General features: G+C 33.9%; 1 protein-coding gene across 2 annotated transcripts in view; it reads left to right on the top strand.

Moving 5' to 3' along the window:
- CSMD3 (CUB and Sushi multiple domains 3) overlaps positions 1 to 24,055 on the top strand; it is a 1,254,780-nt gene that overhangs the window by 1,211,565 nt on the left and 19,160 nt on the right. For both annotated transcript variants that reach the window (XM_011934353.1, XM_011934352.1), the window contains 6 exons: positions 1,469 to 1,642; positions 8,053 to 8,226; positions 9,440 to 9,513; positions 17,019 to 17,130; positions 19,620 to 19,799; positions 22,406 to 22,471. In XM_011934353.1, the coding sequence (XP_011789743.1) occupies positions 1,469 to 1,642; positions 8,053 to 8,226; positions 9,440 to 9,513; positions 17,019 to 17,130; positions 19,620 to 19,799; positions 22,406 to 22,471 (780 nt within the window). The remainder of the gene's footprint in view (positions 1 to 1,468; positions 1,643 to 8,052; positions 8,227 to 9,439; positions 9,514 to 17,018; positions 17,131 to 19,619; positions 19,800 to 22,405; positions 22,472 to 24,055) is intronic.

The following is a 24,055-nucleotide window of genomic DNA, read 5'->3' as shown; positions in this document are numbered from 1 at the left end:
TGGCTGTTTTTTAAAAATGTTATTTTAATATATAGAATTTAAAATAATATTTTGACTAAAACATTATATCTTATTGTGAGTAATGACAATAAGCTTTAATGTAACCAAAAGAAATAAAATATTATGTCCACATTCACCACTGTTATTTATATTAATTGATGAATATTTTCAAAAGAATATAACCTTGATGAATTGTAACTGTAATTTGCTCATCCACTTGGATCAAGTCATTCAAGGATGGGGAAAAATACTTTCCACAATTTGAGAACAGCCAGCCTGAATTATAGAACTGTACTTTTTCTTAAATAATGGGAAAACTTGTTTTTTCATATAATACAATCTAGAATTAATCTGTTAGTCAATACAGGCATACATTTGCTACGTTATGCTGTTTGTTTTTCCACTGGAAATATTTTTATAAATGTTTTGGCCAATTTTTATGATTACTTGTAGAATACTATACATGCAATGTCAGACAACTTATTGTTTTATAATAATTAGATTTTTAATAATTAAGATTTTTCATTTAGCTTTCTATTTAAATGTTTGTGAATTAATAGTTTAATATCTTACTGACTTATAATCTAACAAAATTAATAATTTCAATGTGTTTGTCTTTCCTCATTGATTATTAAGTTTCTGTATCAGATTACTATAAATACACAGTATATGAAAATATATGAGCAGACATTTTATATTTTAGATGTTATTCTATACACTTATTAATTCATACTGATATGAATTAGATATTACTCAACTGTAAAAAGTTATTCATATATGTTTTTAGTCCTCATAATTACGGTCATTCCTAATATTTAGATTTTGAAGTTGATACGCTTCCTTATCCTTGCATCTCTATCTTATCCAACCTGTCTTTGCTTAAAGATAACTTAAAACAATTTAAACAAAATACATTTTTAAAAAAATTTAAAATGCATTTATAAACCCTATAATAATAAGTTGTAACATATGAATCTAAGTGATTAAGGGAACTAACTTGGAATATTATATAATAAGATATATGACCTGCATTTTCAAAAATGTCACAGAACTACTTCAAATTCCATGGTTAAGATGCTGATACTGTATATAGCCAAGTAACCCAAGTCTTGTCTGTCTAAAGGTCATTGGAAAATAATTTTATATAAAACCAATAATTTATCACTTACAGTATACTAGATTGAAGGTCAGTCTCTGTTTGCCTTCTCTGAGATGTCAAACAGCTTGCTATTTTGTAAGAATCTCTGACAACCGATAGCCATTATGTTGCCAAGAAAAAGTTGCATCCTACAGGGATCATTTCCAGGGATGTCTCAGGAATATTACTGGGAGAATAAAACATGTCACAACGTATTGTCCTCACAAAGGTTAAATTAGCACATATGCTTCTTCTAATGATATTTATTTATATCTTTAACACTCAGGATATTTCAACAGCTGTGTCTAATTATTTTTAATGTAATTGCAGCTGTTACGTGCCCAACTCCTCCCCAGATCTCTAATGGAAGGCTGGAAGGAACAAATTTCGACTGGGGCTTTAGTATTAGCTACATCTGTTCTCCAGGCTATGAGCTATCCTTCCCTGCTGTTTTGACCTGCGTAGGGAATGGTACCTGGAGTGGTGAAGTACCGCAGTGCTTACGTAAGTACGATTTCGAGTGACAACTGTTACTTAAAATTTTCAAATTTTTCTAGCACAAATATGAGATTGTTAAGCTTCCTTCAATGCCTAATCAGGGTTCAAAGAAAAATCACTATTTACTACCAATGTAGCTACTTTTCATGTAATTAAACCATTGTTTCTCCTTCTCTGATTCAAAATTTTACACTAAAAGGTTTTGTTTATAGACTTCTCTTATTTTTCAAAATTATTTCTCAAATTAGAGACAGCCTAAAATTTATTCTACTGCTTGAAAATTATTTTTATTTATGTCCTTTTTGTTTTAGCCGAATACTCTGAAATTTGTTCCCAAATCTTTTTAGGCAATAAATCCATGTCACTTCTACATATTTGTTCAAATAAAGTTCTTATGATGGCATTTGTCATGATAATGATTGGGATTATACATCTAAAATTACCAGGGGTAAGCATGGAGATAAGGGGGTTTTGTTTGTTTGCTTTTTTTTTTTTTTTTTCCCCAGAGGTTGCTGTATACTATATACCTAGCAAGTGTTACTTCAAGATTAATTTGGAAGAATACAAAACAAAACAAACTCCTCTTACAGTTTTACACAAATGATTGTAGAACATTATCTGGACAGTATAGTCATTCAGAGAGTTGTCTAGCATTATCCTGTTCCTAGTCCTTTTTTCCTTCCTAGCACAGGATAGAGGAGGATTCTACCTGTCTCATGGCCTTGACATTATGCAGAGTTAACTGTCTAAGTTGCTTAGGACCCTCCAGGGTTTTCTCACCTCATTGAAATTGGAAACTAAATCCCCTATATGCTCATAGGACTTTTTTCTTGTATTCCTTTGATTTCATCATATCTTACTACTCACCCCCTCATCCACTCCGCTCCAGAAACCCAGGAGCCCTCAGCTATGCTTTTACAAGAGGGCTTTTATGTTCACTATTCACTTTACCTGGAAATTTCCTTTTATTCCTTCATCTTTTTACTAAAAATTTCTCTTTTCAGTATTGCCTTCTCTGGTCACCTTATTTGAATTTCATCACTGACATAACACTTCCCTTCCAGGCTTTATTTATTCTCCTTAACACTCCCTTTTCACTTCTTATTTTTTATTAAGATATACTGTACATTTTATTAACCTTGTTTATTTGAACTATGTCCTCTACTCAAATTTATACTCCCTGAAAGCAGACAATTTTTTTGTTTGTTTGTTTTATTCGCTGCTGTGCCCCTGGAATATAGCATAGTCCTTGGCAGATATAAAAACTATATTGCTGTAGTAATTAAAACAGTATGGTATTGATGTGGGTATAGAAAGTAAAACAATGTTATAGAGTAGAGAACGCAGAACCATTTATACATATGTGATATATTATAGAACAAGTCAGGAGGGAAAGAATGGACATTTTAATTAATTCTGTAAGGCAATTAGTTCACACACATACACACACCCACAACAAATAAATCAGTGCCAGATTTATCAGAGATTTAAATACAAAAGTTTTAAACATTTAGAATTTGTCTAAATGACCTCAAGTTTAGAAGGAATTTCTTAAGCAAGATGCAAATAGTATAACCCACAAATGAAAAAGTGAAAAAAATCAGGTATGTTAAAATATGAAAATTTCTCATTATCAGAGACCAATCACAGACTTGTACAATGTAATCAATATGTGTGAAAACAATGACAATATTTAGAATATATATCAAGACAATACAACAAAAATGGTCAAAATACCTGGAGAGCTATTTCCTCTCAGGAGATTGAAAAAAACATTATACAATATCAAATATTAGTGAGGATATGGAACAATTCATAAACCTCTATAGACTCATGATGGGTGTGTAAATTGACACAGCCATTTGCAAAACTAGTTGCTATTATTTAGTAAAGTTAAAGATTTGCAGAGTCTATTGCCAAGAAATTTTATTTTTAAATGTATGCCCTACTGGAATTTTCATACATGTGCATGAGGAAATATGTTCAAGAATATTGTTATTCAGTATTCTTTTTCGCAATAAAATAAAAGTAGTGCCTATATATACATATACACACATACATATATGCCATACACACAAATACACACATGCACACACATGAATGTAAATTACCAATAAATGTATATAAATGAGAAACCTAGAATTCAGGATGAGAGAAACTATGCTATCCTGGGCCTAAGAAAAGAGATGCTTTCTGTGTGGTGCCTACAATTTTTTTTTTTTTTTTTAATACTTTAAGTTCTGGGTTACATGTGCAGAATGTGCAGTTTTGTTACCTAGGTATACATGTGCCATGGTGGTTTGCTGCACCCATCAACCCATCACATACATTAGGTATTTCTCCTAATGCTGTGCCTTCCCAGACCCTGAACCCCCGACAGGGTTCACACCCTGAACCCCCGGTGTGTGATGTTCGCCTCCCTGGGTCCATGTGTTCTCATCGTTCAACTCCCACTTATGAGTGAGAACATGTGTTGTTTGGTTTTGTGTTCTTGTGTTAGTTTGCTGAGAATGATGGTTTGGTTTCCAGCTTCATCCATGTCCCTGCAAAGGACATGAATGCATCCTTTTTTTATGGCTGCATGGTATTCCATGGTGTATGTTTGCCACATTTTCTTTATCCAGTCTATCATTGATGGACATTTGGGTTGGTTCCAAGTCTTTGCTGTTGTGAATAGTGCCATAATAACATACGTGTGCCTGTGTCTTTATAGTAGAATGCTTTATAATCCTTTGGGTATATACCCAGTAATGGGATTTCTAAGTCAAGTATTTTTTTTGAGACAGAGTCACACTCTGTACCCCAGGCTGGAGTACAGTGGCGTGATCTCAGCTCACTTCAAGCTCTGCCTCCCAGGTTCAGGCCATTCTCCTGACTCAGCCTGCCAAGTAGCTGGGATTACAGGCACCCACCACCATGCCAGGCTAAAATTTTGTACTTTTAGTAGAGATAGGGTTTCATTGTGTTAGCCAGGATGGTCTCAATCTCCTGACCTTGTGATCTGCCCACCTTGTCCTCCCAAAGTGCTGGGATTACAGGTGTGAGCCACCATGCCCAGCCGTCAAATAGTATTTCTAGTTCAACATGCTTGAGGAATCGCCACACTGTCTTCCACGGTGGTTGAACGAATTTACATTCCCACCAACAGTGTAAAAGCATTCCTATTTCTCCACATCCTCTCCAGCATCTGTTGTTTCCTGACTTAATGATCGCCATTCTAACTGGCGTGAGATGATATCTCATTGTGGTTTTGATTTGCATTTCTCTAATGACCAGTGATGATGAGCTTTTTTCTGTATGTTTATTGGCTGCATAAATGTCTTATTTTGAAAAGCAGCTGTTCATATCCTTTGTCTACTTTTTTAAGGGTTTTTTTTCTGTTTTTTTCTTGTTAATTTGTTTAAGTTCTTTGTAGATTCTGAATATTAACCCTTTGTCATACGAATAGATTGCAAACATTTTCTCCCGTTCTCTACATTGTCTGTTCACTCTGATGATAGTTTCTTTTGCTGTTCAGAAGCTCTGTAGTTTAATTAGATTCCATTTGTCAAATTTGGCTTTTGTTTCCATTGCTTTTGGTGTTTTAGTTATGAAGACTTTGCACCATGCCTCTGTCCTGAATCGTATTGCCTAGGTTTTCTTGTAGGATTTTTATGGTTTTAGGTCTTACATTTAAGTCTTTAATATATGTCAAATTAATTTTTGTATAAGATGTAAGGAAGGGGTCCAATTTCAGTTTCCTGCATATGGCTCACCAGTTTTCCCTACACCATTTGTTAAATAGGGAATCCTTTCCCTATTGCTTGTTTTTGTCAGTTTTGTCAAAGATAAGATGGTTGTAGATGTGTGGTGTTATTTCTGAGGCCTCTGTTCTGTGGCATTGGTCTATATATCTGTTTTGGTACCAGTACCATGCTGTTCTGGTTACTGTAGCCTTGTAGTATAGTTTGAAGTGAGGTAACATGATGCCTCCAGCTTTGTTCTTTTTGCTTTGGATTCTCTTGACTATGCAGGGTCTTTTTAAATTTCATATGAAGTTTAAAGTAGTTTTTCCAATTCTGTGAAGAAAGTCAGTGGTAGCTTGATGGGGATAGCATTGAATCTATAAATTACTTTGGGCAGTATGGCCATTTTTACATTATTGATTCTTCTTATCCATGAGCATGAAATGTTTTTCCATTTATTTGTGTCCTCTCTGATTTCCTTGAGCAGTGGTTTGTAGTTCTCCTTGAAGAGGTCCTTCACATCCCTTGTAAGTTCTATTCTTAGGTATTTTATTCTCTTTGTAGCAACTGTGAATGGGAGGTCACTCATTATTTGACTCTCTGTCTGTCTGTCATTGGTGTATAGGAATGCTTGTGATTCTAACACATTGATTTTGTATCCTGAGACTTTGCTGAAGTTGCTTATCAGCTTAAGGAAATTTGGGCTGAGATGGTGGGGTTTTATAAATATACAATCATGTCTTCTGCAAATGGAGACAATTTGACTTCCTGTCTTCCTATTTGAATACCTTTATTTATTTCTCTATCCTGATTGCCCTGGACAGAACTTCCAATACTGTGTTGAATAGGAGTGGCAAGAGAGGGCATCCTTGTCTTGTGCCAGTTTTCAAAGGGAATGCTTCCAGTTTTTGCCCTTTCAGTATGATATTGGCTGTGGGCTTGTCATAAATACTTGTTAATGATTACTTTTCATTTTAATTGTTTTGAAAACATAATTTAATTTAAAAAAGTAATTGTTTTAAAAAAGACTCCTAGTAGTATCTTAAATGCTACTAAAAGGAGATTTAAAAATCCCAGTTTATTCTATAGTCTTGAATTTCAGGGAAGGTTTTATTTGGACCTTAAGGCCAAGATTATGGTAGTCTATAATGAAGGTATACATGCGTTCTAGATGGCTCGGGCATGCCAAGTTTATTCTCATTGTCGTGGCCAATCTCTTGTATGTTTAGAATCCCCTTTCACTCAAAAATTTCTCGATTTGGATGATGTATTTTATGGGCACCCAACCTATAATCCTCTTAAGGCAACATTTATACTTAAAAGCATTTGGTTGGTGCCGTTTGTTTTCTTCAGAGGGAAACAAGCTTTCAGGTGCTTAATCTGAACATTTGAAAACCGAGTACATTCGAAAATGGTTAAATTTATAACTTATATGTTGTGTATTATTTTTGCCACAATAAAAACCTTGAAAGCATTTGATAAATTTGCATTTGCCTGGGTTGTCTGATACATTTGAAACCATTTGCTCTCATTCTCCATTACACTTCTGCATGCTCACTCTGCTGTAGCCACACAGGCCTCCTTATCTTCCTCTAAAAAGCTAGCCATGCCCAGCAGAGGGCTTTGGCAGTGCTGTTTACTCTATCTAGAATGCCCTCCCTTAGGACTTCAGCGTGGCTAAGTATTTTGTTTCCCTAAATCTTTTCTCAGTGAGAGACACCTTCGTCACTTTATTTAAGATCTTCCCCCACCTCCTAACACACACCGCCACATGTACATACAATCTTGATCGCTTTTATCTGAATGATTTTTTTTTCCCATAGGACTTACCACTTTTTCACATACTACCTTTCCTTAAAACTTGCTAATTATGTTTGTTTGTTTGCTTCCCTCACAAATGTATAAACCTTACAAAAGCAGATTTCCTACAGTATTTGTTTACTGACATGTTCAAGTGCCCCAAAGCACCTAGAATGTTTTTCTTTAGTAATTGATAAATGTATATTGAATGGAATAATCTAATCAAAATTTTTAGAAAGTCTATCAAGTTGGTCTTTTCAGTGCTTGTTGTAGAACATTGACATTCCATAGTTTGGCATAGATTTAGATTCTGATGGCTTTGTTTTCTTTTAAAAAAAAAGCTAAAAAATACTGACAATATTTTGAAGAGGAAGGCAGTAAGATTCTGGGATATGTGCTTCGAGTGTTCAGAGTATTCCGAGTACAATAAAACAAATTACCAGAGCTTTTTATGTACATGTAAAAGGGCACTGCAGTCTGTAGCATGCAGTCTGGAGCATTATGGGTTGGTTCTTTTTGACAGGGATACCTATGAGTCACCTACTTTTTCAAGAGTATATTCCAACTCAGCAGCCAACAAGTCCAAATATGTGGTTTGATTTTGGTCAATACAAAACAACAAAAGTACAAAAAATCTATCTTTATTAAGGTAGCTTACTAAGAAGAAAACGTCTGAATCAAACTAATTTTTAAATATCATACTGAGTTTTCAATTCAGTATTTGTTTATCTACACATAAGCTAAAAAATAAAATTTTTCATTGGGATAGCTTTATCATGAATAATATATCTCTTTATCTCAATATTCAAATTAATTGTCACCATTTTGCCAAACTATGTACTCTGCTGAATACTAAATCTTTGATATAAGCATCTTTCTTTTCATTTCCAGCAAAGTTTTGTGGTGACCCTGGTATACCTGCCCAAGGAAAAAGAGAAGGCAAAAGCTTTATATACCAGTCAGAGGTTTCATTCAGCTGCAGTTCTCCTTTCATATTAGTGGGATCAAGCACCAGAATATGTCAAGCAGATGGCACTTGGAGTGGTTCCTCACCTCACTGCATAGGTAATATTAATTAAAGGCTGATTATGAACAGTAACTGTGTAATTAATAGGGGTGACATTTAATGGTTTTCTTTATCCTATAAACTATAGTCGGCTAAATATAAAAACAAGTGTAAAATACAGAAGCAATTAGAAGGCACTGGAAATGAATATTGGTAGAAAACATAACATTAATTTTAGCACTTTAAACTTCCAGAAGAAACACTTGAAATAATTTTGTCATATATCAGTAAAATGAAAAATAAAAATACTTTCAGGTAATTACATTATTAAGTACTGACATTTTACTTAGATCTTTATAGTTAATAAAGAATCTTCGAGGCCGCGCGCAGTGGCTCACGCCTGTAATCCCAGCAATTTGGGAGGCCGAGGCGGGTGGATCATCTGAGGTTGGGAGTTCGAGACCAGCCTGACCAACAAGAAACCCCGTCTCTACTAAAAATACAAAATTAGCTGGGCCTGGTGGCACATGCCTATAATCCCAGCTACTAGGGAGGCTGAGGCAGGAGAATTGCTTGAACCTGGGAGGCGGAGGTTGCAGTGAGCCGAGATCGTGCCATTGAACTCCAGCCTGGGCAACAAGAGTGAAACTCTGTCTCAAAAAAAAAAAAAAAAAAAAAGAATCTTCGTATGAAATAAAAAGATATATTGGTTTCAAAATGATTGTAACTACATTTCTGTAATCCTAAAATTAATGCCATATCTGATAAACTAACTAAATAATCTGTCATTCAAATAAACCGACTCATCTATCTACCATTCTTATGCCTGAATATCCAGTGGGTGTCAGTAAACTCCAAACTATCAAGTCCTGTTTCTGGGAAAAAACTGTTACTTCTTCAGAGAAATACTACCCTACCTCAAATCATAGTTTAGCAAGGTCTTTGGACAAATGTTATATGCATGTATAGTGCTTTCATATCCTTTATCTTTCTTTAATCTTGCATCCACAGAGCTAGTTGAATGTCAAGTGCTTTTATATTAGAAGGGTTCAAAGTTCAAGAATTTCATAATTCATATATGAAGTCTACCTGAATTTCTTGCTTCAAGATTAACAGGCTTCTGTCCATGGAGAGATGTTATTACACTTACATTATTTATTATTTCCTAGATAATCTGTACCAAACCCCAAATTATTTAAAATTGTTTTCTATGAGAGAAATATATCTATTGTAAATTTTAAAGGACTAATATCTTTTTAATCTTCATTTTAGAGCCCACTCGTACCTCTTGTGAAAACCCAGGTGTGCCTCGGCATGGATCTCAGAACAATACATTCGGATTTCAAGTGGGTACTTTAGCTATGTCCATTTAGCATCATACTAGATCAAAATGCATCTTTGGTTCATATGTATATGATCTTGTTAACGTAACAAAAAGTGATGTTCTATCTGCATTTATAAACACATAAAAAAGGTAACAGACAATGAAAGAGTAGAAGTAAATTAGAAAAAAAAGTTTTAATAAAATAGCTTAACTGGAACATAAAGATAAGTTAAAACAAAAAGAGAAAAATAGCAGTGAGCATAGGAAAAATCCATAAGCATTAGAGAGTTATATACAAAACAGTAAGAGTGAGGGAGTAAATGAGTAAACTCTACAGGAAGATATGGGGACAGTGAAGAAAAGTAAAGATTGAAGAGTTTAAAGGAGAGACTTCTGAGATAAACAGCAAATATATAAAAATGTGGGTTATTCAATAAAGCATTAATTGTGTATATGACATTGGTGTCAGTGTTTAAAATGATGGGAAATTACTGAAAAATAACCATAACCCTTTACTATATAACACATAGTTCAATTGTTATATTAGAATTCTTTAGCATGCCCAGTCGTGTGTGGCTGACTTTCTTGTTCTGTCTTTTTCCAGTTTTGATTTTAGGTAGAGATTCAGCAACTTTTCAGTTATAAAGGATCCAAGGGGAGCCAAAGTGCATACTGATTCCAAACAGAAATAGCCAATTTACACATTACCCAATTGCCCTGTGTTGCCGGGTTTTGTAAATTGTGCTATTCTGTGTGAAATTCAGTGTGAACCTGAAGACCATCCATTTCTAAAGGAAGGGCTCATCTGAAGGGCCATATTTTGTTACTAAAAATAGTTTCCATTTATCTACAGTTCAGGCACAGTATGAACATTGATTTGATAGCATTTCCAATTCTTCTGATTTCCTTCAGTCCTGTCCGGATAATACAAAAGTGTAAAAATGAGTCTGTCTCCATTATATTGTTGTTTTTAGAGAACTTTAGATTAATATCTCCATAAAAGTTTTTATCAGTTGATCCAAATCCTGAAAAATGGGCAACTAGCTGCACAGCACTAGTCCTCATCATATGTACAAAGAAATTGAAACAGAATTGACTTGCTTTGTTCACAGAGCAAGTTGGTGACATATTCTAACAGAATACAAAGTTGTGATGTTAGTGTCTGTGTACTAAATCAGGCTGATTTTCTAAAGAATATTAGTTTTTTTTTAGTAAATATTATTTGAGATAATGGAAATGAGAATGATTAACATGGAGTTTAAAACAATCATCCAACAAGATGAAGAGAATCATTAACTCTGCATTCTAAGAATTCTATTATAATCATTGAAAAATGCTGTAACAAAGTTAACCTAACCCTGAATTTATGTTATTTGGGCTAATAAACAGGTATTAAATCATTATGTTCTACATGAATAAATATAAATAGACTATATTTCAAATATGGTAAAGTCTAATGATATACAATTATATAACTATTAAAATTAAATATATTTTGTGTCTTACATTAGGGAGATTGGCTTTTTTACATGCATATGGCAGATATGAATATATATATACACATACACACTAAATCTGTTAACTTAATCTGTATAGATCTAACACAATAAATAGTTATATAATTCTAATTAATACTAATTTATTGGTGAATTCCAAATGAATATGGTTTTATATGCAAAAGGCATCTTGAGCCATTGAGAAAAATGATTGCTTACAAGTAACAAAAAAATAGCTGTTTGGAGCTACGTAAAGCCTAAAGGCATTACTGTGGAGGTATGTCCAGGCTCCCAAAGAAAGAATCCAGGTGAGACTCATCAAGTCCCGAATGTAGGCACTCGCTGCAAGTACTCAGTTTTTTATACTACTTTCTGTTTATCTACCTCATAGTTTCTCTCTGCAGATTGGCCATATGGCCAAGAGTGAATCATTTCTATTTACATCTCAGCCACATACAGAAAGTGATCATCTCAATCTCAATTGCAAATTTCCAAGGAGAATCAGAATGTCCCAACTTTTATATTCATGTTGGTTGGATTAGATGACCAGTAGTGAGTTATGATGCAAAATCACAGCTGTTAGGAAGCCCATTTTGGGGAAGAGCAAGAGAAAGTTATGAACTAGAGGCACTTAGATCATTTTCTTAATTTTCTCTTTAATGCATTCATTTATTCACTCTCTTTTTCTATATAGATTTATATGGTAGATTTTGGGACATCAATAATTATTAACATACAAAAATATATCAATCATTGCTAGAAATGATGAAAACTCTATCACTGAAAAAAGTATTCAACATAATTTGTCTTTTTGTTAAAATATTGTAAATTGGAATAATTTTGGCAAAAACAGATTGGTAGTGAAGAGAATAGTTGTCAAAATAGTTGATGCAACATCAGGATTTATTATGAAGTAAATGACAAGCACACATACACACTGCTGTATCACTCGTTAAACTGTGCTCTGGGCAATGGAAAGTACATTATTTGGATTTAGGGCTTGTTAGGTAAGTTACTATAAACATGAAATGTTTTTAATCTGGTTCTTTAGATATTTAGCCTCAAGATATTTAACCATAAAATATTTAACCCTACCAAGCTAACCATAGTGATTATATATGATATATATACTAATTTAAGTTTGTAATTGAAATTAGTATCCTAGTATATTGAATGAGGTAAATATATGTTTCATAGTGTTTTATTACCTTAAATGATAAACACAGTGACATGAATTCGGAAAGTAAAATAATTATTTTCAATTAAAATCTTCTTGTTTTGAATATAAATAATAAAAATTAAACTTTTCTTAAACCAGGAAGCCCAGAATCAAAGTTGATGCTCAGTCAGCAAAAATTACTTGCATCTTAAGCACATCTGTTTTACCTTCATTTTTATGATGTTGCCTTTCTGTAACAATTTATTTATTTTAATTTACGTATATCTTTTATTAGAAGCTACCTCAATTTTTCTTGAGTAAAATGTTTTATATAAATACATAATGAAAAACATAAATTTGGCCGGGCGCGGTGGCTCAAGCCTGTAATCCCAGCACTTTGGAAGGCCGAGACGGGCGGATCACGAGGTCAGGAGATCGAGACCATCCTGGCTAACACGGTGAAACTCCGTCTCTACTAAAAAAAATACAAAAAATCTAGCCGGGCGATGTGGTGGGCGCCTGTAGTCCCAGTTACTTGGGAGGCTGAGGTAGGAGAATGGCGTAAACCCGGGAGGCGGAGCTTGCAGTGAGCCTAGATCGGGCCGCTGTACTCCAGCCTGGGCGACAGAGTGAGACTCCATCTCAAAAAAAAAAAAAAAAGGAAAACATAAATTTATTTTTTTAAATATATATATATTGCAGAGGAAGCATATATGTTTTTGAGAGCTTAATTATACATAAAGTTTTAAAGTTCCTAAGAACCATGCTGGATACTCCAGTTAAACAAACATGTGATATAAGAAGTCAGATCCAAATAAATGCATTGATGAAAATTCTAGCACACCAAGTGTCATTTGCCATGAAATCTCATGGAAGGGAAAAATAGAGCTTATTGAGAATGTTCCAAATGTATGCAAAATGTCTATTAATCCTATTATTTGCTATATAAATTTTATGATTTAGGAACTAAGATATAACATTTAAAATAGAATAAGGTGTTAAAGAACATAAATGATATTTACTAACTAGACATGTCTTAAAAGTCTATAATGCATTTATACCCAGCATGGTACTTTAAGTCAATTTAAAGTGATTTTTATTTAAACATTGGTTGCAATTAAAACTTGATATGGATTGCTTTCAATTCTTGTTATAAAAACTTTCAATATTAATTTTTACAATGTTGTATATGCAAATAACACTTTTTATTAGTAAATAATGGTAAAAAATTGTACATGAGTTATTTTTCCAAGACTTTTTTTGAATTTGATAATATAAATTTTTAGAATTTTGTTACCTATTTTTCTACAAATAGCAAATTATACTATGCATGTTGGAAGTCGTTCAGTCAGAAGGATATATCAAATTGGAAAAGGATAGAGAACTATGTAAAATACACTATTAAGTGGGTTCATCACTGAAAAAATTATTTATTAATGCACTGATATTTAGAGAAAATTTTGTTGATTTGATTATAACAAATTCTGGATAAGCAATTTAATCAGTTATTAAATCTGTATAAATCTTTGTTAGATATTAGGTATAAGTATTTGTGAATTTGACAAAAATCTTAATTAGATGTGTTGGTGATACATAGAAAAATCTTAAAACAGATTTAATTCTATAACATTTGGTTAATATTTAAAGCAGTTGTTATAATGACTTCAAAAAGCTTTCAGGATTGAGGAAAAATGTCTTACAAGTAAAAACAAAATGTATATAGTTCAACATGTTTCTTACACCTGACCAATATAAAGGTTTAATGAAATGACCCAAGTATACCCTTCAAAGAACAAACAAACAGAATGATTTAACCTTATCTAAAGTATAGAGGTGATATCATTGCACTTTAAGAACCAATAGATGTTAAATATTCTAAAGTTAAATAATCAAGTAATTTTATATTATTTAGTCCCCATTCCTTCCATTGCTCCAACATTTTCAAGTCACATTTCTAAGCTCAAGGTGCACAAGGATGAGTACATACAGTCTCTGGCCTAGAAAGGCTAACATTTTGATATGTTGATCAGCTGGAATAATTGATTTCATAGGCTAGGTAATAACACCGATAACAATGAAAAGCATTAAGGAAATTAAGGAAGCACACAAAAGAGATGGTTTTTCTAATTTCTTGCTGCAGAGAAGGCTTTCTACAGATGATGGCTGAGCTAATTCTTTTAGTGTAAGAGCTAGGAGAAGAAAGTTGGGAGAGGCATTCCACACAGTAGGAACAGCATAAAAATATGCATGCATTTCAGGATACAAAAGTTCAATGTTAATTGAACAGAATTTGAGTAAGCTGTGAATGATGATGCTAAAGAGAAGGTTAGTGGCCAGGTTATGGAGGCCTTTGTCATGTTAGCACAATGTAACTTTGTCCTAATGGGTGAATAACAAGGTCAAACTTTTGTGTTGCATAGATCACTCTGACTTCAGTGTAGAAAATAAATATAGTGGGTCATGAATTGAGAAATGGAGACAAGTTAGAAGATTATTATAATTGTCTATGGCTGTAGTTCTCAAAGTGTAGTGCCTAACTGGCAGCAGCAGTTTCACCTGGGAACTTGTTGGAAATATAGATTCACGGACCTACCCCAGATCCACTGAGTATGAAACTCTGGTGGGGGGCACTCAGCTATTGGTGTTTTAATAAAGTCCTTTTGGTGATTGTGATGTCTGCTAAAGTGAGAGCCAAAGCCTATGGAAAACATATTGTGGAGAAAAACTGGATGTAAAGTGGAGAAAAAAGGAAGACGATACTTTGAAAAGGATTTAGAAGGTAAAATTTCCAGTTGTGGTGGTGAAGTGAATGAAGGGAAAATTTATTAGTGACAAGTGACACTATTAACTGGGATCGAACCTTAAGAAGAATTACTGGATTGATAGAGATGATGGTTTTTGTAGAACTGGTTTGACTGAAAAATAGAACTGCAAACTGTATATTACATAGTCTAGTCCACACTGAAAAATGAAAACCTGTATCACCATTTTGCACAACTTCAGAAAGAATGTGAATGGCATGCTCTGGAGCACAAGTCAGGGGACTCTGGTTATATGGAATAAAATGCATATGGTGCTTCTTGGAGTCAATCAGTGTAACAGCCTAGAGAAAATGGGGCATCTGGGGATAAGAGATCTTCTAGAGGTGAAGGTGAGGGTCCATGGAAGACACAGCATGAGATAACATAAAGAAAAAAGGTTGTTGCCAGAGAAAGAATTTTGGAATTTAATATTTCTGGCCTAGTATAGTTCTGGGCAATAATAACAATATGAAAAATGGTAGAATTCAGAGTCGGAAGTTTCAAATGGAATCTTGGTATCAAATTATATCATCTTAAGCTTAGCTTCTTATTGTCCTGTCAAGTGGCAGTAGGAATTAAGGGGAAGGCAGAGAACAGGATCTGAGTGAGAAGTCCTAAAACTGTGATTGAGCCTTCTCAGACTACAATTGCTGGAGAAGCCCAAAGTGGCAGACCCTAAATATCCCTTATCTCATCTTCCACCTTTAATCATTCAATAAATCTTGTTGATTTTTTCTTGTAATTATTTTGAGGAAATGACTTTTTTCCCAGGCTTACTGCCACAAGTTACTACAGTTTTTATTCACTCAAATGTAAAATGGCAGTGCCAGCCTCATAATTAGAATTACTACTATTAATTCTTCTAAATACCATAGCCTGCCATTTGAGACCCTTCAGAAACTAATTCTTACTTATCTCTCCAATTTAATCATCATGCCTATAATTTATTTAAAACTTAAGTGTCATCCTAGGGTGGAGTGGAGTATATATTCTATTTAATTTAATCCTTGAAACAGATTTCAATACAAATAATATTATCATTGTTATTTATAAATGAGACATTAGGTCTCAAAGAGGAGATAGGAGATATGACTTACAAGTGAAGTGAGATCCAGAATTAAAACTACATGTACATTACTGTGGTGATTTGTTTTCTTATTTACTATACACCCCTGCTTCCCACTTATCCCAAACTTCTACCTGCCCTGCTCACTTTGTAAACAATAAATGCCAATCAATCTAATATACTCTCTTTTCCCCTAAAGCAAATAATATATATTTTAACCAACATACATTTTTCATCATGTTATTATCTTTTCCGCTTTTCTATAAGGCATTTTCAAACTTTAGTGTTTATTACCACCACCCAATGGGCTTGTTAAAACAGATTGCTGGTTTTTCTACCCTAAGAGTTTCTGATTCTGTGTGTCTGGGGTAAGGCCTCAGAATTGACATTTTTAACAAATTTCTAGGAGATGTTGATATTACCGGCCTAGAGACTACAGTTTGAAAGCCATTGTCCTAGATATTCTCCTAATTTCTATACCCTTAAAAGCTAGTGCAAACAGTATATCTTCCATTGTATATTTCTGCTATCACCACCACTTTCAGTAACCACCTTTGTCTCTAATCTCATATTGCATTTTTCACCTTCAATATTTGTTTGTTTCTTATGTGGTTAGCTATATTTATTTCCATATCTATTTTTATCAAGCTTCATTTATTTATCTTTGTCTAACCATCTCTCTATCTTGTATTCATATGTAGCTTGTTGGATTTTTTGGTGTCTTAAATATTTTCTTCAAATTCAGATGGCAAAAATACTTGGTATCTGTGTATGTACTAAGGACCCAACGATTTGATGATGATATGTAAACAAATAAAGTCAGGATTTTATTTTTTTAGCTTTGAATTTTTCCCATTTTATTTTAAATCAGATTTCAATTCTTTTTTTCTTCCAACTCTACCATATAGAATTTCACTTGATAGCATTTTGTCACTCAAGCCGTATTTGTTGCCATATTTGAAGTTGTAGTGGAACATTTTTTTTCCTCTCTTTAATCTGCTATAGGTAGGAAGTGTTGTACAGTTCCACTGCAAAAAAGGACACCTTCTCCAAGGCTCTACAACACGCACCTGCCTCCCTGATCTTACATGGAGTGGAATTCAGCCTGAATGCATACGTAAGTATTATGGATAAGAAATAATGCTATCATGGGTAAGAATTTATATGCATTGTTTTCTCCCTAGTATACAAATAAATTTACATCTATAGGTGTATCAAATTGACTTTTAGATTACAAATCATACTTTATGTATGTAATTTTATTACTGTATCATAAACCCATGGCCATTGGGAAGCACTCTCTAAGTAAGTCAGAAAGCACAAGGCACAATTTTTTTCTTTTTGTAAAGACCTTATGTTTATTTATATATTTAGCCAACTGGTAATTTTAGGTGATGATTAGTTTAGGTTTTAGTTTATAGATCTGCACCTATTAGTCTGAAGTAATCTAAAATACCCGAGATGCCAATCTAACAGCTTCTAATTTTTAAAAATCACTTGTGAAAATATTATCTGAGAATCTGGGGGAACTAGATATATATTTATGAAAGGAAATATTCATGGGCACTTGGCCAAAAATTTGAAAACGATTTTAGAATTTCCTTTATATGTTCTCTGATCCTAAGCGGAGAGCACTTCCTGTACAGATTAAATAAGAACAAAGCCCAGGGCCACTAAATAACTTTTTCTGACATACAATTAGAAATGAATTCTAGCTGGTCAGCTATTTGGCTTTTCTTTCTCTCCAGTTGTCTTTTTAAAAAATCTCCTCCCTTATCTTTTGAATTGTGTTTCTTGGTGAAAAATGGAAAAAAAGTAAGCTAAAGTAGAAACATTTATTAGGATGGTATCTAGCTTTTAGGATTTGCTGAAGCCTACACAAGCCCAGTGAATTTACTCTATCCGTGTTCAGAACCATCCAAATGATTGTGGGGGCCTAGGGACCAGCAGCTTACTTTAAAGCAGGAGAACACTCCACAGAGATTCCATGTTATGTGCCTTGTTGGCTTATATTTAAATGTAGAAAATTCCTTAAAAGAGAATTCTTCAGAATGTGTACTTTAAAACAGCTGTGTGGGCTGTAACTAGGAATTTCATAGTAAACCATGGTTCTTTGATGTCCTCTAGTTGGGATATGATAGTTTAAATAAAGTTAAACAGCGTCTGTTACTGCAAAGCATCTCAAAGTTTCTAACATGTCCATAACATAGGGCTTAAGAAGGCAGTAGAGACAGACTGTAGTTTTCCTTATCAATACTTACTACAGGAGGATTACATTTCACTAACTGAATTATAGTAAATATAAACCATTTAGGCCAGGCATGGTGTCTCAGGCCTATAATCCCAGCACTTTGGGAGGCCGACGTGGGCAGATCACTTGAGGTCAGGAGTTCGAGACCAGGTGGGTCAGCATAGTGAACCCCCATCTCTATTAAAAACACAAAAAATTAGCTGGGTGTGGTGGCAGGTGCCTGTAGTCCCAGCTACTCAGGAGGCTGAGGCAGGAGAATCGTTTGAACCCAGGAGGTGGAGGCTGTAGTGAACTGAGATTGAGACACTGTACTCCAGCCTGGGCAGCGGAGTGAAACTCCATCTCAAAAACAACAAAAACAAAAACAAAAAGTCATTTAACACAATGCTTAGCCCATGGAGTAAAAAAATGTTAGCTATTATTTATACCGTTATGGACTGCCATTAAGAAACAAATGAAAAGTATTGCTTTCTAAAATTTATCCACAGAACACTTTTTTCAGAGATCACTTTTATAGATCTCTTCTTTATGGTACTTTCATAACGAAGTACTATAAGCTGGCTAGCTTAACACAATAGGAATTTATTTAAAAATGCTATCTGTTTTAGGGGAAAAGTTTCTTGTAGCATTTATCTCTGACTGAGGAAGTAATGGTCTTTAGAAGACATAAAACCAATGAAATAAGGGGAAGATATGGTGTAATCAAGGTAGAGAATAAGGAGTGGAAGGAAACATGGAGAAAAGGAGATAATTAGGTGAATAAAATGATACTTCTAGCATACGGATCCAAATATGTCCTGAAAATTCCATATGTAAAACAATTATTAAAATGTACTTTTATTGGGAAGTATTAATACCAAAGCAATATAATTAGCTGTGGTTTTATTTAACCATAGAAAATAGATTTTTAATTTAAAATAAATATAATAAATTTAAAATTCATAAAATAATATTTTCTGAACTCATATAGAAAACCTGAGCTTGACAAACATTAAAAGGTATCTTACCTTCATAGATCCTTTAAAATGCTGAAGTTTGTTGTGACTCTCTAGAATGTGTGACTATCTAAAATGGCAAAGCATACATTTGTGAGCTTAGTTATTGACAATGTCTTTTTTTTCTCATTTTATTTAACATCTACTAGTGTTCCACAAATGGTGGATTAGGAAATGCTAAAGTATGAAATCAATAAGTATATTTGCATTGAAACATTTTTGTGATTTATTAGAATAATTATTCAAAGATATATGTATATAAAGATATTGAAGTATGTCTAAAATGTATTGTGACTCCTGTCTCAAAATTTTCTTAACATATCTATAGAAAATTTACATTGTTCTCTTTTTTAAATATAGCCCACAGCTGTAAACAGCCAGAAACTCCTGCTCATGCAAATGTAGTAGGGATGGACCTTCCATCTCATGGATATACACTGATTTATACCTGTCAGCCTGGCTTCTTCTTAGCAGGTGGAACAGAACATAGAGTGTGTAGATCCGATAACACCTGGACTGGAAAAGTTCCTGTTTGTGAAGGTAAATTTTCTCTATAGAATCTTTTTAACACAAGAGATTGTACTACTGCCTTCCTTGGCTCTAGACAAAAACTCAACTCAAATTAGCATAGGAACAAGGGAAATTTGTTGATTAACTCCAAGTCTAGGAGTAATATAAGCACTTCTGGATCCAGAGATATATAAATTTTACGAATCTATTCAAAGCGTTTTCCCCATGCAAATGTTATTTCTTGCCTTTATTCTATCTTCAAGTTCTCTCTTCAAGGTAGGTATATTATTTTTCTAGGGCTTTCATAACAAAGTACCATAAGCTGGCTAGCTTAACACAATAGGAATTTATTCTTTTGCAATTCTGAAGTCCAGAAGTCCAAAATTAAGGTGTCAGCAGGGCCTTATGCCCTCTGTGAGCTCTAAGCAGAAACCATTCCTTGCCTCTTCCGATTTTCTCATAGCTTCTGACAATCCTGGGTTTTCATTGACTCCTCGCCTTACTGCAATTTTTACCCCATTTCAACATGGCCTTCTTTTCTGTGTATCTTTGTGTGGCCTCTCCTCTTCTTATAAGGATACCAGTCCTTGTATTTAGGGCCCATCCTAAATTCAGGATTATTTTATCCCAAGATCTCTAGTTAATTACATTTGCAAAGGCCTTCTTTCCAAATAAGGTCATAGAGATACCAGGTGAACATAAATTATGTGGGTACACTCTTCATTAGAGTAGGGAAAATTGCTACCATAATGCCTAGGTTACTCTGCCAGAGTAACCGTAGTAGAAAGAGTCCTTCCCAAAGTTTGGTCAGGAAAGCACTATCTGGGATTCTGTTTGCCACAATTTTGAATGAAGCCCATCACCAAATCCATTACTCAGCCTGGATTCTATGGTATTAATATTTGGACCAGATGTGGGTGAAGTGTCCACCCTATTGCTGCTCGGTCAGGACAATTTCCATTTGGAAAAGGGTTATATTGCCAGAAGAAGGAGTAAAGGAAGTTTTTCCAGTGTTTTCGTTAAGGTCTTCAACAAAATCCATTTCCTTATATCCAAAAAATCCTATTTGTAAAGCCTTCTAATTTTTTATCTAATGCAGTTGTCATAAATGGCAATTACTTTCTTTTATTTGAAATGTTTTCATTCTCTTTACCAGAACATTCCTCTGCTATTATTCTTTCTATTTTTCTTTTCTTTAAATGATTGAAATCCCTGTAGTATGAGAAGACTTTATTCTTTGGTTTGTTTGCTTGTCATTATCTGCTTCCACTCTCCTGTCCTCCTATCTACCCCTCTTCAACTAGAATATAATCTTATAAGAGACTTTACTCAAAGTTTACAACTGTAATTTTAACACAAATCAGTACCTTACATGTGAAAAGCATTCAATAAATATTTGTTGAATGAGTAAATGTTTTACTTCCTCCTAATTCTGGGTATCCATTCTCTATTTCCTTTATAAACTGATTGTTTTCTACTTGTGATTTTCTAAAGATGCAGTGCTCAGCCATCTCTTGTTTTCATCTTGTATTCACTTTTAGGTGATGTCATTCAAGCCAATGGCTTCAATAGCAGTCCTTATGTAGATTACTTACAAATTAATATTTCTAGCTTATTTATCTTATTTTAGCTTCATCTTACATATTCAGTTGTTTGCTTGATATCTCTATTGGAATTCTTCAGTGGCATTTTAATACTCAATACATGCAAAACTAAACTCATCAATTTCTTTTCTCCATATAGTTTCCCTTTGGTATTCCCTATCTCAGGGATATTACCATCCTATAGTTACACATGAGATCTAGTAAATTCCTTTGATATTTTCCTATCCCTCTGAATCACCACAATTTCAATAGCTTTTACATCTCTTCCCCTTTTTGGTTTATTGTCACTACTACCATACTCTAACTCAGCATTATCTCTACTGGGACTACTGCAGTGTCTCTTAACTTCTCTAGCCATATCTGTACTTGCTCTTTTCCAAAGTTTTCTTTGTTTTGCAGCCAGAGCAATGTTTGCCCAAATCACATCCTTTTACAGTCTTTTAAGACATTACATTGCTCTTAGGATACATTGTTTACAAGGCGTTCATGTCATAGCTCCTATAATATTCTAGTCACTTCTACATCCTACATGATTTATTTAGTTTTGGACTACTTTTAGTTTTGGTTTAAAACCTTAAAGATTTCACCTTTGAGTCTATCCAATTGCTAATGACATCTTTAATTATCTCAACAAACTTTGATTTTTAAATGTAAACCCTACCCAAATAGTTTTTGCCTTCTGTCAACAAGAACGACCCTCAACTCTCAGCTTCCATGTTGGAGGCAACTGTCTCCACTTTGGCTTATGCCTTTAAAATAAGAAATGACATCCCAAGATGATAAAGCAACACAAATCTGCCCCTTGTGCCAATAGACTGTAATGGGAATAATTACTGAAATCATTAGTTACATAATGAGTGGTGAGTAGGGTACTGAGATGTTGTGATGAATGGGATATTTTAGAGAAAACTATGTGAAATGTCAGATAATAAAATGGACAGTGCATCACATTGTGTGTGTGTGTGTGTGTGTGCACATGTGTATGTAATTAATTACATCAACTTTTGTAAACACCTTTATTTCTTTTCATAGCTGGTTCTAAAATATTGGTGAAAGATCCCAGACCTGCACTGGGAACACCCAGCCCAAAGCTAAGTGGTTAGTAATGTCATTTGTTTTTCTAGAATTCATTATTTCTAAAAATGGTCTACTGTTTTCTTGGCATAGTAACTGTGTATTTAAAAAACATTTAAGTATAAAAACTATGACTGTCTTGAATTCGATAATTCACAAGATGTTGAATTTAAAGCAATGTAATACAGTGACATGTTAGTATTCCAAAAGTATTGTTCGTAGTTCTGTCTGCTAAAAATACTGAAATTTCCCTTGAAGAGTATCTGTAAATGACTATAGCATAATGATAATACTTTCATTTAAAATATAAAAATAAAAATAAGGTCTTATTTAAAATTTTTAAATGTCTATGTTTTAAAAAGGACTCAGATACACTTGGTATGAGAATAAAGATCAGTAACTTCTAGGACTTGACCAGTTTATTTTCACTTATTTGATTTAAAAAGCAAACTAGAAAACCTAGTACAGTCAATACAAACATAAACTTTAAAGCCCTACAACCTTGATGTAATTCTCATCTTATACACTCTCTTACATGTGACCTTGGAAAAATTATTTTATATATCTGAGTCTCCATATATTTTTCTATACAAAATAAATAATAATTAAATAATTATATAATAAGCTTCATGCAAATGAAGTGCAAAGTGCTTAGCTCATAGTAAGGGCTCAGTATATGAGTGGCTTTCTATTAGTCTGTTTTCACACTCCAGATAAAGACATACCCAAGACTAGGCAATTTAAAAAGAAAGAGGTTTAAGTGGACTCACAGTTCCACGTGACTGGGGAAGCCTCACAATCATGAAGGAAGGCAAGTAGGAGCAAGTCCTGTCTTACATGGATGGGGGCAGGCAAAGAGATAATGAGGAAGATGCAAAAGCAGAAATCCCTGATAAAACCACCAGATCTTGTGAGACTTATTTACTACCACGAGAACAGTATCCATGATTCAATTATCTCCCACCAGGTTCCTCCCACAACATATGGGAATTATGAGAGTACAACTCAAGTTGAGATTTGGGTGGGGACACAGAGCCAAACCATATCATTCTTATTCAGTGTTAGTATTTTGTATGTGATACTATTAAAAAGCTGCCAATAAAATAAGAGCTTAACATCTTATCTTAACCTTGGAAACAGATTTCTCTCAGTTGTATTGGGCCAAGAACTACCTTAGGATCTAATTTTAGTTGGGTTTAGAGGTACTCCATGTACATACTATAAAAGGGGAGGGACCACAGAGTTCTGCGATTTACACTGATACATTCAACACTTAACTGAAAACATGCTGAATGCCATTGAGGAAATCAAAGAATAGATAAAAGTAAGGCAGAGTTTGTTTGCAAGGGAGTCAGAAAACCATAATTGTCCATCAATGCCCCAAATTTTCCAAGGGCAATGCTTGATTTGGGACCAGCTGGAAGCTCTGAATAGTAGCTCCAACACATCAAATCTGTAAAAAACTGCTCATATATTAAATAATAAATAAAATTAAACAAATTTTAAAACAAAGTTAGTCTTCATAGCTCATATCTGACAAGGATGCAATTAAAGTTCAATAAGAAAATATGTGATTAAAAAAAATTCCTGGCTGGGCGCGGCGGCTCA

Source organism: Colobus angolensis, unplaced genomic scaffold (genome assembly GCF_000951035.1).
Source record: "Colobus angolensis palliatus isolate OR3802 unplaced genomic scaffold, Cang.pa_1.0 Scaffold134, whole genome shotgun sequence".
NCBI lineage: Eukaryota > Metazoa > Chordata > Mammalia > Primates > Cercopithecidae > Colobus > Colobus angolensis.
Note: the sequence above shows the minus strand (reverse complement) of the source record. Positions and strands in the feature narration are given on the sequence as shown.